This window comes from Opisthocomus hoazin, chromosome 7, assembly GCF_030867145.1.
Source record: "Opisthocomus hoazin isolate bOpiHoa1 chromosome 7, bOpiHoa1.hap1, whole genome shotgun sequence".
NCBI classification, from domain to species: domain Eukaryota; kingdom Metazoa; phylum Chordata; class Aves; order Opisthocomiformes; family Opisthocomidae; genus Opisthocomus; species Opisthocomus hoazin.
The window spans coordinates 3,325,693-3,346,703 of NC_134420.1; the positions used below are offsets into that span (position 1 = coordinate 3,325,693).

The window sequence follows — 21,011 nt, forward strand, 5'->3', positions numbered from 1 at the left end:
GAATATCAGACTCCCCTTACCCCCCGCCTTTAAGGCGACAACTTGCCAGATTATAGGGTTACAATGGCCAGAGGAAATGAATGTCATTATTGCACATTCCAGTCCACTTTGCACCAATAATTATCATTAATAATTTAAATACGAATATTTTTACAAGCTTTGTACAAGTTCTGTGCCTGCTTTGCCTAGCTTCTACATGGAATACATAATAGATAAGAAAACTGAAACACAAACCATGAGTAAAGCCCACTTTTTCTCAACAGTATTATCTGAATAGGTAGAGCTGCAGAAGTCAGGCATTTATGGAATGCAAAACTCCCTTTTTACAGGCGTCAGAAGATGGTGACCAGAAAAAAGCTGCGGCAAATCGGGCAAAAATATTAGTACTGAGACGGAGAATAGAAGAATTGGAATCCCAGATCAAGCAAAAAAATGAAGAGCTACAAAGAAAGGTGCTATTTTATATGATGCCAAGTGTGTGGTTTTTTTACATTTATGGCGTAGGATTGTGTTTAAATATATTTATTGAAATATGTTTATATACTGAATTATATGTTGCATTACTAAACAGATATTCTGGAGTTTTCTGTTGAGTAGACGGAGAAGTTTATATGCTGCAAACACAGTGAGAGCTGTGTCGTGTCTTCACTTCATTCTGCTGGAACAGCCACGTTATAGCCGGTCTGGGGTGCCAGGTCCGGCATTTTATCTGTACTGTTCCCAACAGATTTTCAACTTACCGAGAGGGCTGCCAGAATCAAAATCTTACTAGAAATAGTTTCAGCTGTGTACCCAGGTGGATGTCCTGCTCAGGTAGTTAAGATTCATGGTAGTTTAAGCCTGTTTCATTTGTCCTTCCCATTTGTTATGCCTCCTGCCTTATGCAGGGTTTTGTTGTTTTTTGTTTGTTGGTTTTTTTTTTCTTTTGGGTTGGATGCATCTTCCCACAGTGATGCTCTGCAAGAAGTTGTGGTAGCTAATGCTAGCATGTTGAGGGGACAGAAATGCACACCTTGAGGTCAGGGGGAAGATTTGACTCTTAATGCACTTAAAGCTGAGATTCCGTTACAACTTAAGTATTAAAATGGAAGGAAGCCTTGCTGTATTTACGTAAGCAGTTTTTGACCATATTCTGGAAATGTTCCCTCTTCTGTTCTGCATGGCTTCTTTGCTTGGACAGTTTATATTCCTGGGTTTATGTATCACGAAAGTAGTTTTTTGAACAGCAGATCTAATGTGAGTGGATTGCTCTGCTACAGTGATCTGTAATCCTTTCTACCTCTTTATATATTAAAATAACCAATGTAGAGTCACTAAAAGTAGAATAAGCACTAATATAAAACTAGATAGCAACAAAATAGTGTAAAGAACAACTAGATCAGTTTGCCAACTTTAATTTTAATGGATGTAGATGCTGACATGTGGGTGGTGTTGTGGTGAGTGTTCTTAATCGTTGGGATCACTGTTAGAGATCTGCTTCTGGTTTTGTGGTTTTTTTTATATTCCATAGAATCAAACAATCTTTTTTATTCCATTTGTGCCTATGGGAGAGGTTGCACATAGTTTGCGCTCACATAGTGATGCCGTTTTGCTGAAGTCCCCACTTCTGTCTTGGAAAGTCAGAGCTGAGTAGCTTTTGTAGTAGAACTGGGTGTCCCGATCCAATATCGGGGAGGTTTTGAGGCGATCCCAGGAGACGAGACTAAGACGCAAACGGAGTCATATGCCATGTAACCTTGTAAACTTTATTTCGGTGAGCTGGGAATTGGAGGTCGGGCGGCGATGGCAGTGGGGGAAGGAGAAGACGAGACAGAAAAAAAAGGATTAAAGTCGGAAAAACCCCAGCGGGCGAGGAAAAAACGTGCGGGGGGGATCAGTTACCACCACCACGGATTTGACGATGTCCAGCGATGTCTGGTCGGCTCAGTCTCTGTGCAGGCGTGGAGGCTGCGGCGAGGGCGGAGCCCAGCAGCAAGGCGGCGAGGAGGAGAGCAAGAGAAAGAGAGGGTTCCGAGGAGCATGTGCTGCCCTTTTATAGGGGCATTTGCGCATGCGCAGAGCATGGCCACATACATGCAGTTCGTGCCATGCGTGCTGCCCGCTTAGACAGGTCCGCTCTTGCCAGTCCACGCGCTACTCTGTGCGCAAGCACTTTCCTGCAGGTCGTTGTGGCGGTCTTTTCAGAGGCCAGGAAGAGACAACGGCAATGTTGAGACAAAACCAGCTTGTAGCGGTCTTCTACACCATCCCGTGGCTCGACATTGCTGCCTTTGCGGTGGTGTGGGAGGTGGTGGTCTAGAGGTAGAGAGAGAGAGCGAGACAGAGCGAGCGAGCGAGCGAAAGAGAGAGAAATAGGGGTAGCGACCAGGATAGAAGGGATGGGTGACACAGCAGGGGAAGGAGAGACCAAAAAAGGGGTCTGGCACAGAAATGCACAGTTGCAGGCAGGTTGAAACATTACACAATGTAAACACTGTTTCTTTTAACACTGCTAAGTTTAACAATGTCTTATTGAACAGAAGTTTGAGGAATCAGGTAAGTATGAGGTAGTCTTTTCATGATAACAAACACGGAACATCAGGGTGGGTGTGTGACATGGATATAGGTATGCAGTTCTTCCCTTTGACAATCTGTGAATTCTGTAGGGTCTAAATGATGGGTACAGTGGTCAGTTTTGGTTGACGAATGACATGGATCTGTCTTGCGCCGTCAGGTGACGTGATGGGTATGAATCGCATATTGGATACCACATGTCGGATTAACTGAACAAAACAGGGAATAATACATGGTAAAAACATTAAAGCAGCAACCGTGCATAACAGAAAGAGTAGTAATTGTTTTACCCATCGTGTCCGTGGCAACCAGGACCACAAATCACCAGTCCAACCATTCCATGTTTGGACAGGAACATGAGCGATTCTCCTAGTATCTTTGGTCAATTGGAGGACCACTTCGCCCACGTCGTCGATCTCCAAGCAACAGTTAGAAATATTTAGTTTCCCACACACCCCCAACTCTTCAGCTAACAGGTAATCCAGGACCATGCGATGTTGAAGGATTGCCACGCGCATCTGTTGAGACTGTTGAGTTAAAAGGTCTCAGGCATCTGCAGTTTTATTAGTTATGATTTCTAGAGCCGCTTGCAATTGAATTATCCGATTTAAATTATAAATTGGTTCCCTTGCCCCCGATATTGGTTCATTGGGGTTCCAGGTGGCGGGTCCATAATGCTGAATTATTCTCTCAGGAGGCCACTCATCACTCCCCCATTTTTGCGTTCCACCCAGGTTAACCTCAATAGATCGCGTTTTACAGGCAATCCTTCTATCCCCCAGATCATCATATAGTCTTATCCCCAAACGAGGTCCACCCGTCTCTGGGAGGAGGAAAAACATGGGCTGGATAATCCCTACATAACAAGTCCCTGACCATTCTGCTGGTAAACGTTTGTAGGCAGTGTGTCCGCAGATCCAGTAATGACCCCTTTTTGCCTTAGTGCCATAAGCAAATGGTCCAGCTGTCTCCCTTGGAGATTGAAAATGAGTTGTGTCCTTGTCGCCAAAAGGGCTAAAAAACTCAGTGGGGCTGTCATTTATGCAGCCAGTGCAGTACCAGGCACCAGAATTATTTTTCCATTCACACACTTGACTATAGGGGTAATAATTGGACCGTTGGAGGAAGAATGTTTGGTTTTTGCTTGACCAGTATCCACATCCATGTGTGGACACCTCTATCTTTATCAACTAACTTAGAGGTTAGTGTCCATTTGCACTTGCTTTCCCCAGCATGGATCCCTCCCTCCTGAACCCGCTTTAAACAATATTGCCCAACAGCCGGAAATCGAATTGGCCATGTTCCGCTATTGCCCCAAGTGTCATTCGTGGTCTCACTGTAATTGCTCACAATCTGGGCTGGGGTGAGGGGTGCAGACGTCCATGGCCAGCTCGATAACCCCAGGGGTCCCCCGCAGACCCAAAGGTGACTCAGATTAAAAGTTCGACTTACAGCCTTGGCTAACAACACAAACTCATTGTCCCTAAAGGGATCATAGGGATCAGTGGGAGGTGGAGGAATTGGTCTTCCGTTGCTTTCATAGATACATCCCCGAACTAGTATGATCAGAAATAACATGCGCATTCTGATTAAGTCACAATCTGTGCCCGCTTTACTTCCTCTGGGAGAGTGTATCCGGGTCTGTTGTTCCTTCCTGGAAAATAAGAACAGAAACAAACTCGTTTCAACAGAAACAAACTCATTTCTCGGGTTAGAAGGAAGGAATAATCATCCACCTGCCAGGCCTCCCACAAACCCTTTCCTTCTCTCAAGTGCAGGGAGTTGTTTTCCAGGGGGTGTCTGCCCAAACAGACATGACGCTGTTCACAAGAGGATATACATGTTTTGCATTCCTCCCTGGTAACCGGCCACCCTCGAGCTTGCGCCTCACGAAATAAACCATACCCTTTGGGCCACCCCGCCAGCGGGTGGGGTTCCCATTAAAACTGCTTTGGTCACTTTAAATGGACCCCAAAGGGTTATGGGTTGTTGTCGGATACTTCGTTCAGCCTCTCTCAAAGCCAGACTAACTACAAATAGGCGCTTTTCCCAAGCTGTGTACCTTTTCTCAGCATCTCTGAAACTATGCGAATAGAACCCGATGGGCCGAATGGGCCTCTCTGGCCCCTTTTGCCACAAATGAATCGAGAGCCCAGTTTGGGCAAACCCCCATTCAATTTGGACTGGGTCCGTCGGATAGATAGGTCCCAGGGCTTGGTATGCATTTGCCTCAAACACCAACAGTCGTAACGCCTCATCGTGGACCTCGGTCCACTCCCATTGGGCCTTTTGCCGCAGTAAATCATACAAAGGTCTAGCAATAATCGAAAAATCAGGGATACGTTTTCTCCAGAACACGAGTAGTCCTAATGCGTGTTGTAGATCTTTCTTTGATTCTGGCATTTTAATTAGGTCGAGGGAGGACACAGTATCGGGGGGGGATACAAGTCATTCCCCCCCCTCCACCAGATTCCCAAAAATTTCACTCCATTAGCAGGAGCTTGTATCTTTTCAGGCGGGATCATCAATCCTATGCGTTCTAAATGAGTAATAATGTCCCGCTGCTCCTCCCCAGCTTCCTCTATCTGACTCCCTCCCACATCGTCTAGATACTGGTAAATCTTCACCCCTGCTTGTATGGGGATCGCTTCTAATTCCTGCGCACTGGCATGGTGAGCTAACATGGGAGAGCGCTTATAGCCCTGGGGAAGCCGTGTGAAAGTGTACTGCTGTCCTTCCCAGGTGAAAGCAAAACGGGTTTGATCTTCGGGTTGAAGGGGAACCATGAAGAACACATCCTTAACATCAGTAGTTGCCAGAATCGGATGCCGTGTTCCTGAATGGTGCTAATGAGCTCGGCAATGTTGGGCACAGCAGCGGTTAGCGGTCCCGTATTAGCATTCAAACGGCGTTATTCCACCGTTAACCACCACTCTCCCTTAGGTTTTTGCACCGGCCAGGCCGGGGAGTTGTAAGACGAGTGAGTGGGAACTACCACTCCTTGATCCCGCAGCTCTGCCAGCACAGGGGCTGTGCCTGCCCTGGCGCCGAACGGCAGCGGGGAGGGTTTCACATTCGTTAATTTAGGAGGGGGAGAGGAGGCGCCGCTTGTAGCAGACGCACCTCCGTGCTGGGGTTTTTAGCCAATTGTCTAATTTGGGGAGCACTGAAGGACCACGAATTTCCCTGGGTATCACACCACTGTTTACCCTTTAAAACATCCATGCCTAAAAGGTTCATTTGGAAAGGTCCCACAGCTGCCATGGTGTCCACGGGGTCTTCCTCTCCCGGTAGCCATAATGTCACTGGAGTCATGGGCACTGTCTGGGTTTTCCCTAAGGTGTTTAAAACGACCACGCATTTGGACGGGACCGAAATTCCACACCGTTCCGCCTCGACCCGTCAGCGCAGTAATTTGTGCTCCGGTGTCAATTGGAAAGGTTACTGGTCTCCTCTTTGGCCCTACCGCCACCGTAATCAATAAATCCCCTTTGTTATTGCAGGTGAGTTGTCCCACAAACATCCACCCTCCGCCTCCCCCCTCCCCCTGGGGGGGCACAGGATTCAGTTTCTCACTGTCTTCTTCCCTATTTCGTTCCCCCCCCCCAGATTCACCAAGGGTGGGGCACTGGGACGTGGCCCAAAAGTGATTTCTCGCCCTGACCATCTCTGCACAAGCTGTTCTAGCTTCTTGGTCAGGAGTCCATCCATGAGGTCCCGGGGAATGCCCTTCTGAAGCCCTAACTGCCAGATCCCCTGCCGATTCAGAGGCTTTTCTTTCCCGCCTAGATCCAGGCTTCTCCCCGAGAAAGACGACTGCTTACTCACTCGTTCTGCGGCTTGCAGGGCTCTGGTTTCAATTCTTTGATATGGCTGGTTAACAGGTCTGTATTTCCTCCCATAGTTAATCAGCTCTTGGGCTATCTGCCCCCATGTCCACACTTTCCTCCCCGGCTGCTGACGGTCGGGGGTCACACCCCCCACCCCTCCAGGGCAGTCGCAGCTCTCTCCTCGCTGGGGGTGTTTTGAATTCTCCCCTGCAGCTGGATCCCTGTGGGTTTCAGGGAATCGGGGAGTCCCCGTATCAGGGCAGTCATTCTTTCAGGGTCTGCCGGCAGCAGCACTGGGGAGCTCAGATTAGGCTTGAGCTCCCGGTCATACAGCATCGGAAGGCAAGCTGCTTTCTCCACACTTTCCAATAACTGATCTGTCGTGCCCGTTATGGCCAAGGGATCCCCCCTCTCCAGCGGGTTCAACCCCCCCACCCAGTATGCGGCCCTCTGAGTCAGCGACCACGGGGCTCGGCGATTGCCGGGGGTTAAGAACATGCCCGGGCCCCAGCACCCTTCCGCTTCCCTTTCGGACAACAAGATCCCATCCCCCCCTGACAGGGACACCCTGCAGACAAATTCTGTCTCCGATTCTCTCGCGGTTCTCGCAAAATCTTTTCGCAGCTTTGACAATTCGGTTGCCGCAAAAGGGATTTCCTTAGTAACCTGGGGACGATTATCACTGTCGTCTTCATATACGTATTCCGTTTGAACCAACGGGTACATGTGGGAGGGCTGCCTAACGGTCTCTTTTGCTCCCTTCAAGTCCCCCTGGGGATAGATTGATCGCATCCCTTTCTCTGCCTGTGCTACTTCTGTTTCCGCCAAGGACTCTGCCTCCCTCAGGAGCTGATTCCTTAACTCCTTCTTCAATATTACGTTTTGGCACCTCTCCTCCTCCAGCAGCCGTTTACTTCCCCGCAACTGTTCCCGCAGCGTTTCTATCGCCACTTGCAGAGACTCTATCAGGGACGGCTCGGCGACCCACCCCTCGGCCGCTCGGGTCATCAGCACGCAGACACCAATGTGGTGGACGGCAAATGGCGTTTATTGATAAATAACACAGCGTTATATAGCCTAGGTTTACAGCATCACTTCCGTCTGCTTACTTCACGGGTTAAATGCTATTGGCTATTAGGAGAGGGGGGGGACACTACCTTTCCATACAGCGCGACATCTTCAGACCGCCAAGCCTTAACTACCCACACTCTACCACCGCCTCAGCCTGACCAGACCTCTGGTTCTGATGTGCAGAAAGCAGACTCCACAATCTGTAAGACTGTAAAGTAGGTATGTTTATTCGACGCCGGGCGGCACGGGGGGTGGTCCCACCAAAGTCGTGCGCGCCAAGCAGCAACTTGTCTCTTCAATTTAAACGATCAAATATTACATATATGTTAGATTTCCCAATACGCCTAGACGTATGCATCTATCCTCATTTCCTATCAAAATCAGTTCCAAGAAATAATTTCCATATTATAATTAGTTCTAAGAAGTAATTTCCATGGCTCCTCCCAGCCGCGCTTGCGCAGTGCCTCCTGGTGGTGGTCATTGGGGGTCCCAAGATGAAGGCCCATCCTCTTCATCACGGTGTTTGCTGATTGACCTTTGTTTCTGCGCAAACTCAGTTGTCTTCTGGATCCCATCCATGCAGCAGGGTTGGTCTTAACCGGTTCTAGGCGACTCCCAGCCCCTGTCAGGAACTAGCCCCTTTGTATGGAGATGCAGGACTCTCTGCTTCAGTTAATTTAGACAATAGATAGGCACTATCAGTTCTCTTTAAATGCACCGCAACTATTAGGTAATGCTACTTCCACTAAAATCCCTTTTAACCCCTTCCTTCAGTCCCCCTGTTTTCAAAATAGTTAGTAAATTCTTTTACTACTCTGAATTTCATTATAGTACATTATTCTTCAGCATCTTCTCAAAATATTTATTGGACTCCAGCTTTCATCGTAATTGGTTCCTTTTCCATTCACTATAAGAATTTCCCGTACTCTTGCAACACCAAAGGCTACACCTCTCAAGCTTTAGCCGTCCTGGTTGGGAATGCTTCCGGCCAACCTGAAAAGGTATCGGTTAATACCAATAGGTATCGGTACCCCCCTTTTTTTGGGAGGTCCGTGAAATCAATTTGCTATTGTTGTCTAGGCCCAATACCTTTTCCAATCTGACCCATTTCTGGTTTAGGATTATTTTTCGGATTAGTCTGGAGGCAAAGATCGCACTGCTGAGTCACCTGTCTCACTGTGGTGTATAAATTTCTGGCCACAATCTCTCTAATTAAATGTTTGTACGGGGCCTTTATCCCCCAATGCCTTTTTTATGTTCTTCCCTTATCAAATGCCATATCAGACAGAAGGGAATGATTAGTTTGCCCTGTGGGGGTTGAGCCCACCCTTCCTCATTATATGACCCTTCTACATCTGTGAGAAGTTTCTGGTGTTCCTCAGTACATTCCGGCTTACCTTCTAGGGAGATTCGTCTGTCAGAGATTAAAGCCCCTTCAGTTTTTACCTCTGTTTTGGCCACCTGTTTTGCCTCTCTGTCCACCAGCTCGTTTTCTTTGTCCAATTTTGAGCTCACTTTCTGGTGCGCCTTTATATGCTTGATTGCCACTTTCTCGGGGAGTTGAACTGCCTCCAGTAGTTTCAAAATTTCTTCTGCATGTTTGATGTTTTTCCCTTGAGGGTTCAATAATCCTCTTTCCTTCCAGATCACTCCATGCGCATGCACAACTCCGAAGGCATACTTCGAGTCTGTGTATATATTCACAACTTTGCCTTGGGCCAATTCCAAGGCGCGGGTTAAAGCAATTATCTCTGCCTTTTGCACAGAGGTGTTTATGGGCAGAGGTCTTGATTCTATGATTTCTTGACTGGTGGTAATAGCGTACCCCGCGTGTCTCTTACCACTCAGAACATAGGTGCTTCCATCTGTGAACCAGTTTTCTCCATTTTGCATAAGGCTGTCTCTCAAATCCAGGCGACTTGCATAGGTTGCTTCAATGGTCTCCAAGCAGTCATGATGCATTGGTTCTCCTGTTTTTCCGCTGAGAAAGGAAGCTGGATTGACAATGTTAGTAACTATAATCTCCACATCATCCTGTTCTACCAGTATGGCCTGATATCTCGGGAATCTTTGTGGAGAAAGCTAGTGTCCTCCTTTTGCTTCCAATACTGCGGATACCGTGTGGGACACCAAGACAGTAATTTTCTGGCCCAAGGTAAATTTTCGAGCTTTCTGTATATTTAATATTACAGCTGCAACCGCTCGCAGACATCCAGGCCAACCCTTCGCAGTTGCATCCAGTTGTTTGGAGAGATAGGCAACTGCTCATCGATATGGACCCAGATCTTGTGCTAGTATTCCCAGAGCAATCCCCTGCTTTTCATGAGAGAAAAGGAAAAACGGCTTACTCACATCTGGGAGCCCTAAGGCAGGGGCTGACATCAGAGCCTTTTTCAGTAGTTCAAAGGCTTGCATGGTCTCCTTGTTCCATTTAAGGTGATTTTGTCCAGTAGCTGTTAGTGCATATAGTGGTTTAACAAGTAGTCCATAATTATAAATCCACAGCCGGCACCACCTGGTCATTCCCAAGAAAGTCCATAACTCTTTCACTGTCTGAGGTCTCAGAGTTTGGCATATTGCCTCTTTACGGGCCTGTCCCAAAGTTCTTTGCCCAGTGCTGATCTCATAGCCCAAGTAAATCACCTCGCGCTGCATTATATGGGCCTTCTTCTTAGACACCTAGTACCCTTGGAGCCCCAAGAAATTTAGTAGACTCACCGTCCAGGTGATACAACCGTCTTCTGTTCTGGTGGCAATCAGGATGTCATCCACATGCTGTAGTAAGTTCCCTTCTTCAGATGGGATTTCCCAGGACTCCAAGTCTTTTGCAAGTTGATTGCCGAAGATGGTAGGACTGTTCTTAAATCCTTGTGGCAGCACCGTCCAAGTGAGCTGAGTCATTCGACCACTTTTGGGGTTCTCCCATTCAAATGCGAATAATTCCTGACTGGCTTCGTGGAGAGGGAGGCAAAAGAAGGCATCTTTCAGATCTGAAACAGTAAACCAGGTTAATTCAGGAGCCAATACGGTCAACAAAGTGTATGGGTTTGCTACTACTGGGTAGAGGTCCTCTGTTATTTTGTTTATGGCTTGCAAATCATGGACCACCCGATACGACCCGTGAGATTTATGGACAGGTAGTATAGGGGTGTTAAAATCCGACCCACACTCTTTCAATAATCCTAATTGTAAAAATCTTTCTATCTCTGGCCGGACTCCTTCCTTAGGGGATATTGCTTAACTCTTACCAGTTCCCGGCCTTCTTTGAGTCTAACTTCAACGGGTGGAGCATTCTTTGCTCTTTCAGGGACACCAGTGGCCCATACCCCAGGGTATACCTGGTTTAGGATCTCCTCGGGAATTTTCCCTTCTGTGACAGGACTGGTTAGAAATAGACTCAGTACTTGAATATATTGTCGATCCTTTACCTCTAGAGTAATTTCTCCTTTTTCAGATGTAATTTTTGCACCCAATTGTTCCAACAAATCCCTTCCCAGAAGTGCCTTTGGGGAGTTGGGCATATACAAGAATTTGTGGATGCCCCATTCTTTTCCTCATTTATACTTCAAAGGTTTACAAAAGTATGCCTTTTCACTTTGACCAGTTGCCCCTTTTACCATGCTATAATCACACCCCAGGGGCATCAAAGCTTGATTCAAAACCAAGTATGTTGCCCCCATGTCAACCAAAAATGTTATTGTTGTTCCTTCCCTAGCTTCATTATAACCAGTGGATGCGCTAGTGTAGATTCCCCAGGTCCCTGTCAATCTTCCTTTGCATGGGCTATTTTTTCTATCTAGCGGCCTTGTCCCTTTTCCTTATTTTTCGGACATTCCCTTTTCAAATGACCAAATCTCTTACACAGCGCACATTGGTCTTTACCCAACCGGGACAATTCCTGTCTAGGCCTTCTCTCTTCCTCTTCCCTGACAACTGCCGACTGCCACCATTCTCCTCTGCCCTTGCCGGTATCCCTCTTCTCTACTGCTGAACACTCTCAGCTGCAGCACAGCTGCAGGAGAAGACAAAGGAATGTAGTGTGCTGGCTGGACAGTTGTTTGAAAGCAAGGAACAGACACAACAGTTGCATGAACAAATGCAATCACTTCTCATTCTGCTGGAGGATGCTAGAGACAAAGAAACAAAGAAAGAAGAAATGTTAAATGAGAAGTTGTCTGAATGCAGTAGCCTAATCCAAGAGCTCAGCCATAGTAAGGAAAAGAATTTACTGCTGCAGGAACAAGTTCAAAGCATAACTTCGGATTTTGAAGCTGTGAACAGGTCTCTAGAAGAGAAGATCCTTCAATATGATTCATTACATAAGGCAATGGAGGAGACTAAGTTTTGTATTGTAGGGTTGCAGGATGAAATTAAAAATCTTCAAGATGAAAAAACAAAGTTATCTCAGCTGGTAGAGGAAAGAGACCTAACTGTAAAAAGTCAGGGTTCAGAACTTGACAAGTTTCATAGGCAAGTTTCTGAAAAAATGGAAGAAAGTAGAGTGTTAAATAATCAGCTAGAGCTATTAAGCAAAGAAGTGGATGTGCTGAAGTGTGAAAAGGAGGACTTTTCAAGCTTATTGAGCGAGAAGTCACGTGAATGTGAATTTCTTCAGTCACAGTTGGTACAGCAACAGGCTGAAATTACTTCAGCAAGACAAGCAGCACATACAGCAGCTCTAGAAAATGACAAATTGAAAGCAGACATTGAAACAGTTAATGCTATGGTCACGAAAAAGTCAGACGAAGTAGCTGCTTTAACTTCACACTTGTCCCAACAGAGTCATAATATTTTAGCTCTGAAGGACCAAATTGATGGCCTCTTGACTGAAAAAGAAAACTTAAAAATTGTCTTTGAAGAAAAAGAAAGTCTCCTTTCTGAAAAGGAGTCTTTGATTCAGCAAATGAGAGAAAGTAAAATGGCGGGAGAAGGGCAATACATGCAAATTATTTCAGATCTGCAAAACCAAATACAAGCCCTAGGCTTTGAAACCAGCCAGCTTAGACATGCAATGCAGGAAAACGAAAATGAATTGAAGAGGCAAGGCCATGAATTAAAGTTCTTAAAAGGTAAATCTGAAGAGTCTGATGTACTTAGGGTTCAACTGTCTGAGAATATGGAGGTTATTTCTGACCTTCAATGTCAGCTTAGAAATGTGACAGAAAGATCATCTCAGTTGACTGATTCAATTATACAGAAGGACGAATCTTTAAAACAGAAGTTAGATGAATACATCAGTTTAAAAGCACAGCTGTCTGAGGTACAGGAGTCTTCCGTTTTGCAGCAAAGACAGTTGGAGCTTTTAGCCTCTGAAGCAGACCAATTAAAAGTACTTGTTTCAGAAAAAGAATTAACCATCAACAATATTTCATTATCTAGTGACCGTTTAAAGACACAACTTCAAGAGAAGGAGAATGAATGTGAGGTCTTAGAGAAACAGGTGGTAGAGCTGGAGGAAATGAAAGTGAATTTACAAAAAGAAACACAACAGCAGAAGAATGTAATAATTGAGATGGACCAGTCCTTATCAGAAAAGGAGTCATCTCTTATGGAAATTAAAAGTCTCCTCAAAACTCTGAAGGAGAAAGCAAGGAAAGATGAAGAGAAGACAAATCTCATTTCTCAGCTCGAAAGTCAGGTCCACGAACTAACGCAAGAACTACAGAAATCTGAAGAACTAGTCCATGAGAGGGAGAATGCCTTTTCATCTCTTCAGGAGAAAATTGAAGCACAGTATGAACCAAGAATGGAGTTGAATGCAGCTCTTGGGAAAAAAGAAGAAGTTATTGCTGGACTGCTTAATTCTTTAAAGGAGAAAGATACCAGTATACAGTTGGCAGATAGCAACGTTGATGTTCTTTCTAGTGAGATTGAGGCTCTCAGAGAAACATTAGAAAAAAGTGGTACAGCCATGAAAAACCTTACTAAGGAATTTCAGGAAAAGAACGAGAAGCTTGATATTAATCAGAAGAAAATTGATTCTTTGACAATTGAACTCGAGTCTCTTAAAAATGAACACCAAAAATCACTAGACCAAATAAGTACATGGCAAGAAGAACTACAGCAAAAAGAACAGGCTGCGGAGTCTCTGCGTGTGAAGTGCGCTGAACAGGCAGATAACATAGCATGTTTGAAGTTAGAATTGAACAGTGTAAATTTCAAATCATCTCAAGACTGCCATGACAATACGCTTTTAGTAGGTAGTCTGCAGTGCCAGGTGGAGTCTTTAGAGAAAGAAAAAAAACGGTTGCAAGAAGATGCTGATAAACTGATGGCTGAAAACGCGCAGCTTACTACATCTCAAGCTCATTTGCAAAAGAAATTGGAAGAGCTCCAAGAAATCAATGAAAAACTAGAAACCAGTGAGAATTATTCAAGAATGCAGATAGATGCTGTCAAACTGCAGATGAAGACTGAAAATGAGAAGTTACAGATGCAGGTTAGTGTGAAGGGTGAAGAACTTTCTAATTTAGAACTTAAATTTGAAACTCTAGAACAGAGTCTACTTGAGTCAGAAAACAAATGGGTGACAGAACTTGATAGGGCAACTTTACAAAATAGTAATCTTGCTGAGCATTTGTGCGGTTTAGAAAGTGAAATGAAATCGAAGGATAGCAAAATCCAGTCTTTGCAGCAAGAGCTGGATCTTATAAAAGAGGAATTAACTCAAAGCTTATCTCCATTACTTAGTAGTAGGCTTTTGTGTAAAGAAAAGGCACAGGCTTCAGATTCTGAACTGCAGCTAACTGATAGTAAAGTTCAGTTGGAAAAACTCTCTGCTCTAATAACTGCTATTTTGAGCAAAGAAACAGAAGGAGAACAGTTGCAACTGATGCTTTTAGAAAAACAGAAAGAAATAGACACCATGAAAGAGGAATTAAAAAGTATGCAGTCAGTTGAGAAGCAGAAGGAGTTGCTACAGAATGATATTGAAAAGATGAAGGGCAAATACAAGTGTGAAATTGAATGTATGTCGAAAGAAATGGTCACAGTCAAGGAAGCATTATGTAAACAACAGTCTCTCTTGCAAGAAAGGGAAGGGTCTTTTGCAGAAGTAAATAAGCAGGTTGAAATTCTTCAGGAGAAGATAAATAAATCAGAAGAAGTAGCAAGAACCAGTCAAGAAAAGCTTCACGTTGAAGGTAAAAAAGTAGCGAACCTCCTTGAAGAAATGGGAAAAAAAGATCAACTCATCGAAAACCTAACTTCCCAGGTAAATCAGCAGAAGGATTTAATTTCTGGTCTACACCAGCAACTGAAAGAAAAGGACTGTTCTGTTACCCAAACCATGGAATCGTTGTCTAATGAAAGGCTGAATTTTTCTGAAGAGAGAAATTCATTAAATACTAAACTGCAAGACCTTGAAGCTGTTCATAACAGTTCTGTAGGAGAGCTAAACCGAGTATTGCAGGAACTTGAGGGTTGTAAGAAAGAACTGGAACACAGTCAGGTTATGTTAAGCAGTAGAGAAGCTGCATTTAAAGATTTAATGAATGAAAAAGAGGAGATGCCATTTAATCTTGAGAAATGGGCAAGGAGAAAGAGAATCTGAAAAAGAAACTATAAAGAAACTATAAGAGAATCTGAAAAAGAAAGTATATTTTGTGAGAGACAGATGTCTGTCTTAGCTAAGATCTGGTTCCAGCTATCTCGTACCAAATTTTAAATAACCTCAATAACGTTTCCTTACAATTTCTTGATGAACCCTCTCGTGGCTGTTAAGACGGTAAGTTTGTGTGTGTCTGCATGCACGTGTGTGTTCGTGTTCAGTTTTGTTGGCAGAAGTTTGTAAATGTCCTTGGAGATTCCCCTAACATTTATCTCTCTGTGTGGGGCCTGGTGTTGGAAGCAGGTTAGGTTTGTGTTCCTTTTCATCTGTCATTGTGTCTCTTTTCACTCCTTCACCCAAACATTTTATAAACCTAGTAACAGTTTGAAGCAAACTTCAAAACAGAGGTAGAAATCTCAGGCTCCTACAAGTGAAGAAGAGTGTTTCTGTAATGGGTGGAGACCCAAATTATGGTCTGTTTTTTGAAAAGATGAAAACCCAACTGCTGAGCATTCCTGGGCTGCCTGGTCAACGTGTTTATACTGTCTGGCTTGTTTGGCTACGCAGCAGCTATGTACACTGACTTCTGCCAGGTGGTGATATCGTAGCAGCCACGGGGAGGAAGGTATGGGGGTTTAAAATCCAGAGTTTCTGGTTTGGGCACGTTGATGACAGAGGAAATCAATCCTCAGGCTTCCTTATTTCCACTGCTCAGAGAACAGCGAGGTAAATCTTACCCAGCTGTGAGCTTGCCAAAATGTTGATACACAGTTTGGAGACTAGTACTCAGTTGATTTCAACAGCAGGTCTCAAATCTGTAGTAATTTCCTGGAGGAGATACTTCCTAATTTTTATTGATTTTAATGTTAATTTCCTTCAGGTTGTGCAGTCAGCAGAAGAGAATGCTGTCTTGTCTGCCCAGTTGAAGAGTCTTTCGCAGACTCTAAGGGATAACCAGCTTCGTTACACTGACTTGCAAAATTGTTATTTACGACTGGAGAGGGAATATCAGACCGTGCAAGTGACATCCTTCCAAGGCGCTGTTCAGGTAAACAGATCTATGGAAATGTTTTTGTGGGGTTTTTTTTGGTGCTTCTGTGCTTCGGCTTTTCTGCTTTTCGTGCTAAAAATGAAGTAAATGCTTTTTGTTGTGCTGATTCAATACTTCAGTCAGCAGTTCAGCATTTCAGTACGTTTTGCCAGCCCCTCATACACATCTGTAAGCTTACTCCTTTGTGACCTCTTAACTGCTAAAAAGTTTTCCTGTACTGTCTTGGCTATTCAGTAACAATCAATTGTTACCAATTAATACCCTAAAATATCATATGGATACATACATAAAACAACCCTTACTCTTCTGTAAACAGAAGTAAAGTCGGACAAGGAGAACTGTAAAGTAAAAAATAAACAAATAGCTGCATTATTGACGAAACTGTGGTCAGTGATCAATGATGACGTGGCTGTGTAGATGCTTTGCTCCCCCTTCAGAGATCGCTGTGTTACGCAGTGTACACGTGTCCTTCAAGTCCTGCAGCACACACAGGCAGGATTCCTCACAAACTTTCCGTTAGAAAACAGGTTTGGAAAATTGCAGCTCTGGAAATGAGAAGATTTAATGGTATAAAGATTGGTTTACTCCACTGCTTTGTGGTGCTTGTGGCTTCTTTAGTCGAAATAAAGATTTTTATCAACTCGAAAGATGGTGACTGGCTTTTTTTTCCCTTTAATATTTTCTAGGATGAAACTAGAGCAGAAGTTCCCCCTGGAGCTCCACAGGAAAGATCTGCAGTTATTATTGAAATAGACAACACGGAGCTAAACGAACTCAGAAAAAGGTCAGGACTGCAAGCACGTATTAGCAATATTGTTTTCCTTTTCATTTACACTCTGCCTGGAGTAAATGCAGCGTGTACTACAGAACTGGAAAGAGGAGTGTCAGAGTTTTTGTTTGTCTTTTATTTTTAGTGAGATTAGTGCTAGGTTTTTCCCGTGGGTGTTAGATTTCTGAGCAAGTAATAGAAGAAGTAGAACAACAAATAATAGAACCTGTTAGTGAGTCCACAGTCACAGAGACTGAAAAGGACCTGGCAACATAAACTAGGTCTTCCTGCTTTTTGGGGAGACCTTTCACCAGTGATGCAAGTATGCAAACCAATGTTTTTAATGTGAATTCAGTACTTTACAAGAGTAGCTAATTCAGTACTCCGTCGTCTCCCTGTAATTTTTCTGTAGATTTGAAGTAAGCGCTTACAGGCCTGTAGCTAGCGAATACGCTCTTCAGATGGAAACTGAGGAGGAAAGAGAAGCCTTAATCCTCAATCCTAGTGAACGTGTTATTGTGCGGAAGGTAAGTGAAAGCTTTTAAAACTCCTGAGTTACGAGCTACTTAAAAGTGGCGTGCACGCTGTGTACTGCTAGTTATAGACTGGGTTGAAGACAGTGCAGCTCATGATCGCCTTCATGCTACTCCTTTCTTTTTCCTGTCTTCCCTCTGCTATACCTTTCTTTCAAGTGTCACGCATTCTTGGAGTGTGGATTTCCCTTCTGAGTGACTGGGAGTCACTGATTTTGGGTTGTCCTCTTTATATGTAAGGACTGGCATGAAGCAGCTACGTGTCTAATCTGCCTTTTCTCTGAAAATCTGACTGTGAAGTACCCTCTCTTACTGTGTTAGGTATCACGGGGATGGGGGGGCCATAGAGACAGCCATTCAAAGCAGCAAACTGCTTCTGAAACTACACTTCACTGACAAAAAAAGTCCTTAATTTCTTTCGGTTTGGGTTGTGGATGGTGAATCAAATAAGGCAGCTGTGTAAACCGTGCCATATAACACTTCACATACGTCCAAATTAAAATATGACTGGTCATATTTATATGACACATGCAGCCATTAAATAAAATGTGTATGCATATATTTATGCATTTTCACTTCTAGTATGCATATGTAATTACATAATACACAAATATCTTGTATCCATTCCTCTCCCCATTGATTAATGCTGTTTTCTTTGGACTTTTCATCTTTTACGCTTACAAGCTGTGCTGTGGCATCCGTTGCTGCATCAGAGGCAAAAGGTTTATAGTGCCTCGGCAATCTAAGTTGCAGTGAAGCATCTTACCTGTATTTATGACTACTTACTTGAAGTTTTTTGTTTGCTAACCAGATGAAAGGAGGAGCCCTTTCCTTCAGAAGATGGCTTCGAGGGCGAAGTCTTTACTGTTCTAAGCTGCTGACCGCCAGAGCGAAATCCCGCTATTTATTCCTCACATACCTAGTTACACTGCATCTTGTTGTTTTACTGTGCCTCACTGGTACTCTCTGAATACACTGCATTTGCTGGGTAAATTATTTCCCTTTCGATAATGGTGTGCCAATTCAAGGTAATGGACTTTTCACATGCTGAAGTTAAGCTAAGCACTGGACACAGTTGTATATATTCTTGTTACCTTCAATGAATCTTACGCTTCTCAAAATAAATTTGTGTCTATCACAAAGAAATTTGTGTATATCACAGTTGCTCCAAAGTTGACTTGAATTGCTCTTTAACGGTGGGATATTATGTTTGCTAAGGAGAAAAATATTCCCCTCTGCCCTACAAAGAAACTGCTGCACACGAGTTATTTAATATGGTTTGTGAGTACATAATGATTGATTACTACTGAATGGGCTGTAAATGATATCTTTTCTATACAAATTTTATTTTAAGAGTTCAACTATGGATTTTAAAGGAATATTCAGCTTTCACTGTTGTCCTGGGTTCGGCCAGGACAGGGTTAACTTTCACTGGAATCCAGGAAGGGACACAGCTGGGCAGGCTGACCCAACCTGGCCAAACAGAGCAGGGTATTCCATACCATGTGCTGTCATGCTGGGTTCCGGTGGGGGGAAGCTGGGGGGCGGGAACTCACTCGTGGCTCGGGAGCGTGCGGCGCCGGTCCAGTCCGGGAGAGCGGCTCTCTGGGTTGTGCGGTTTGTGTTGTGTTTTCTCCTTATCTGTATCATTGTTGTTTCTGTTCCCTCTGTTTGCTGTTCTGTTAAACTGCCCTTACCCCAACCCACCAGTTTCTGCCTGTTTCTTTCCATTCTCCTCCGCGCCCCAGAGCGGGGAGGGGCGGCCGCGTGGTGCTTTTGTTGCTGGCCGCAGCCAAACCAGAACAACTGTTTATTGGCTTCTTGGTTATGACAAGAAGTTTTATAGAGTGCAATAAAGGAAGAATTGGATTTTTGATTTTTTTATTTGGCTGAAAATAGAAGATTGAAGTTGGTTGTTCTTTGGCCGCACAGTTTGTAATGGCTCTGACAAGGTGCACAGATATGTGTGTGGTAGTGAGTTAAGCTGATGATTAAAGATCCAAAAATGAGATGACATGAAGAAATGTCTTCAACTTCTTAATCCTTTATTGTTGTTTAAAGGTGCAATTTCTGTAGCTTTTGGGGGTTTTGTTTGTTTGTTTGTTTTGGCTTTTATTTTTTTATTCACTTGCACTTCTTGGTGGGTTTAGTTATTGCATTTCTTTGGGGCAAAATGTTTCTCAGCTGCTCAACATGTGAAATTGAAGCTTATAAAGACACAACCTTACCTATTTGACATACTTGGCGTCCAGGTACAAATGAATAAAGGGCGGGTTTTCAACTAAGAGGCTGTAAGAAGTGGAGGATTTGCATTCAGTTTCTGTAGACACATAACAGAGCGTTTCGCCTTGCGTAGTAATACATCCAAGTTTTGTTACAGTGTTCTCTGAAACTGCACAACTACTTGGCTGATTGAAAAAGTAGCTGATTTGTGAAGACGATGGCCACTGGAAGCTAGAGTCTTGTTTTTACACCCTGTGTTGTTGTTTGGTGGTGTTTATTCTCTCTGCATTTCCATTCACATCTGTGTAAAATGGAGGTACAACCAAAACAAACCAAGTCTGAGGAAGTAGACATAAGGTCACAAAAAGGAGTAGCCGTTTGATTTCCTCTGCTAGACTAAAATCCTTAAAAATCTCGTGGGAAAAGAAAAATGTAATGAGTGTGGAAATGGAAGGGTTCCATCGGTTTTACCGATGAGCAGGTACAAGGCTGACTTTGAGCAGATGTCAGTGAATCGAATTACCTGCTTCAGGTGCAAGGATGCTTGTACGCGAGGCCTGCTGCGCGGTCACAGGGCAGGGAAGAAAGAGGGGTTGGCTGGGATTTACATTTGCAGAGTTAACGTGTACCACATTGTATCTGATGTTCTGCTTCACTTCTGTTTGTCATGTGGAATGGGAGATGCTGCCAGCCGTAGTTACCGCTGGAGGTAAATCCTGTGAACTTTCTTCTTCTGGAGGTTCTAGAACGATACGCGCATGTACGCTGATATGCAACATAAATTACAAAAGGCCAATAATTAAGACTATACTTCATGGGACCATTTTACACTTCTAGATGACGAATAAGAAATGTTGATATCTGAGGACTTCAGCACAGTATCATTTTCAGTAAATACTAATATAACGAATATACTACTACACAATATACTTTCACAGAGTTTTACACCTTCTTTGTGATTCTAAAGCCTCATGTGAGGAAAGTCCCTCAGTAAGTTTGCAGATGACACCAAGTTGGGTGGGAGTGTCGATCGGCTTGAGGGTAGGAAGGCTCTGCAGAGGCATCTGGACAGACTGGATCGATGGGCCAAGGCCAACTGTACGAGGTTCAACAAGGACAAATGCTGGGTCCCGCACTTGGGTCACAACCACCCCATGCAACGCTACAAGCTTGGGAAAGAGTGGTTGGAAAGCTGCCCGGCAGAAAAGGATCCTGGGGTGCTGGTTGACAGCCAGCTGAACACAAGCCAACAGTGTGCCCAGGTGGCCAAGGCGGTCAATGGCATGCTGGCTTGTATCAGGAATGGTGTGGCCAGCAGGAGTAGGGAAGCGATCAAATCCCTGTACGCAGCACTGGTGAAGCTGCACCTGGAGTACTGTGTTCTGTTTTGGGCCCCTCAGCACAAGAAGGACACTGAGTTGCTGGAGCGTGC

General features: G+C 44.3%; 3 protein-coding genes across 3 annotated transcripts in view; 2 read left to right on the plus strand and 1 right to left on the minus strand.

Annotated features, from left to right (window-relative positions):
• The window catches only part of LOC142362033 (uncharacterized), a 40,398-nt gene extending 25,378 nt beyond the window's left edge, over positions 1 to 15,020 (plus strand). Inside the window, 2 exon segments of the mRNA XM_075427115.1 lie at positions 13,330 to 14,980; positions 14,983 to 15,020. Of these exon segments, the coding sequence (XP_075283230.1) occupies positions 13,330 to 14,980; positions 14,983 to 15,020 (1,689 nt within the window).
• On the minus strand, positions 7,441 to 13,361 carry LOC142361864 (uncharacterized). Its single transcript, XM_075425443.1, has 2 exons — positions 8,852 to 13,361; positions 7,441 to 8,120 (listed from the first exon to the last, which is right to left on the minus strand). Exons 1-2 carry the CDS (start codon positions 9,414 to 9,416, stop codon positions 8,080 to 8,082), a joined length of 606 nt encoding a protein of 201 aa, XP_075281558.1. The 5' UTR covers positions 9,417 to 13,361; the 3' UTR covers positions 7,441 to 8,079.
• Positions 15,021 to 15,740: 720 nt separating the features above from the next.
• On the plus strand, positions 15,741 to 18,462 carry LOC142361863 (uncharacterized). The gene is made up of 4 exons (XM_075425442.1): positions 15,741 to 16,051; positions 16,741 to 16,838; positions 17,236 to 17,350; positions 18,168 to 18,462. Exons 1-4 carry the CDS (start codon positions 15,761 to 15,763, stop codon positions 18,324 to 18,326), a joined length of 663 nt encoding a protein of 220 aa, XP_075281557.1. The 5' UTR covers positions 15,741 to 15,760; the 3' UTR covers positions 18,327 to 18,462.
• Positions 18,463 to 21,011: the final 2,549 nt, after the last annotated feature.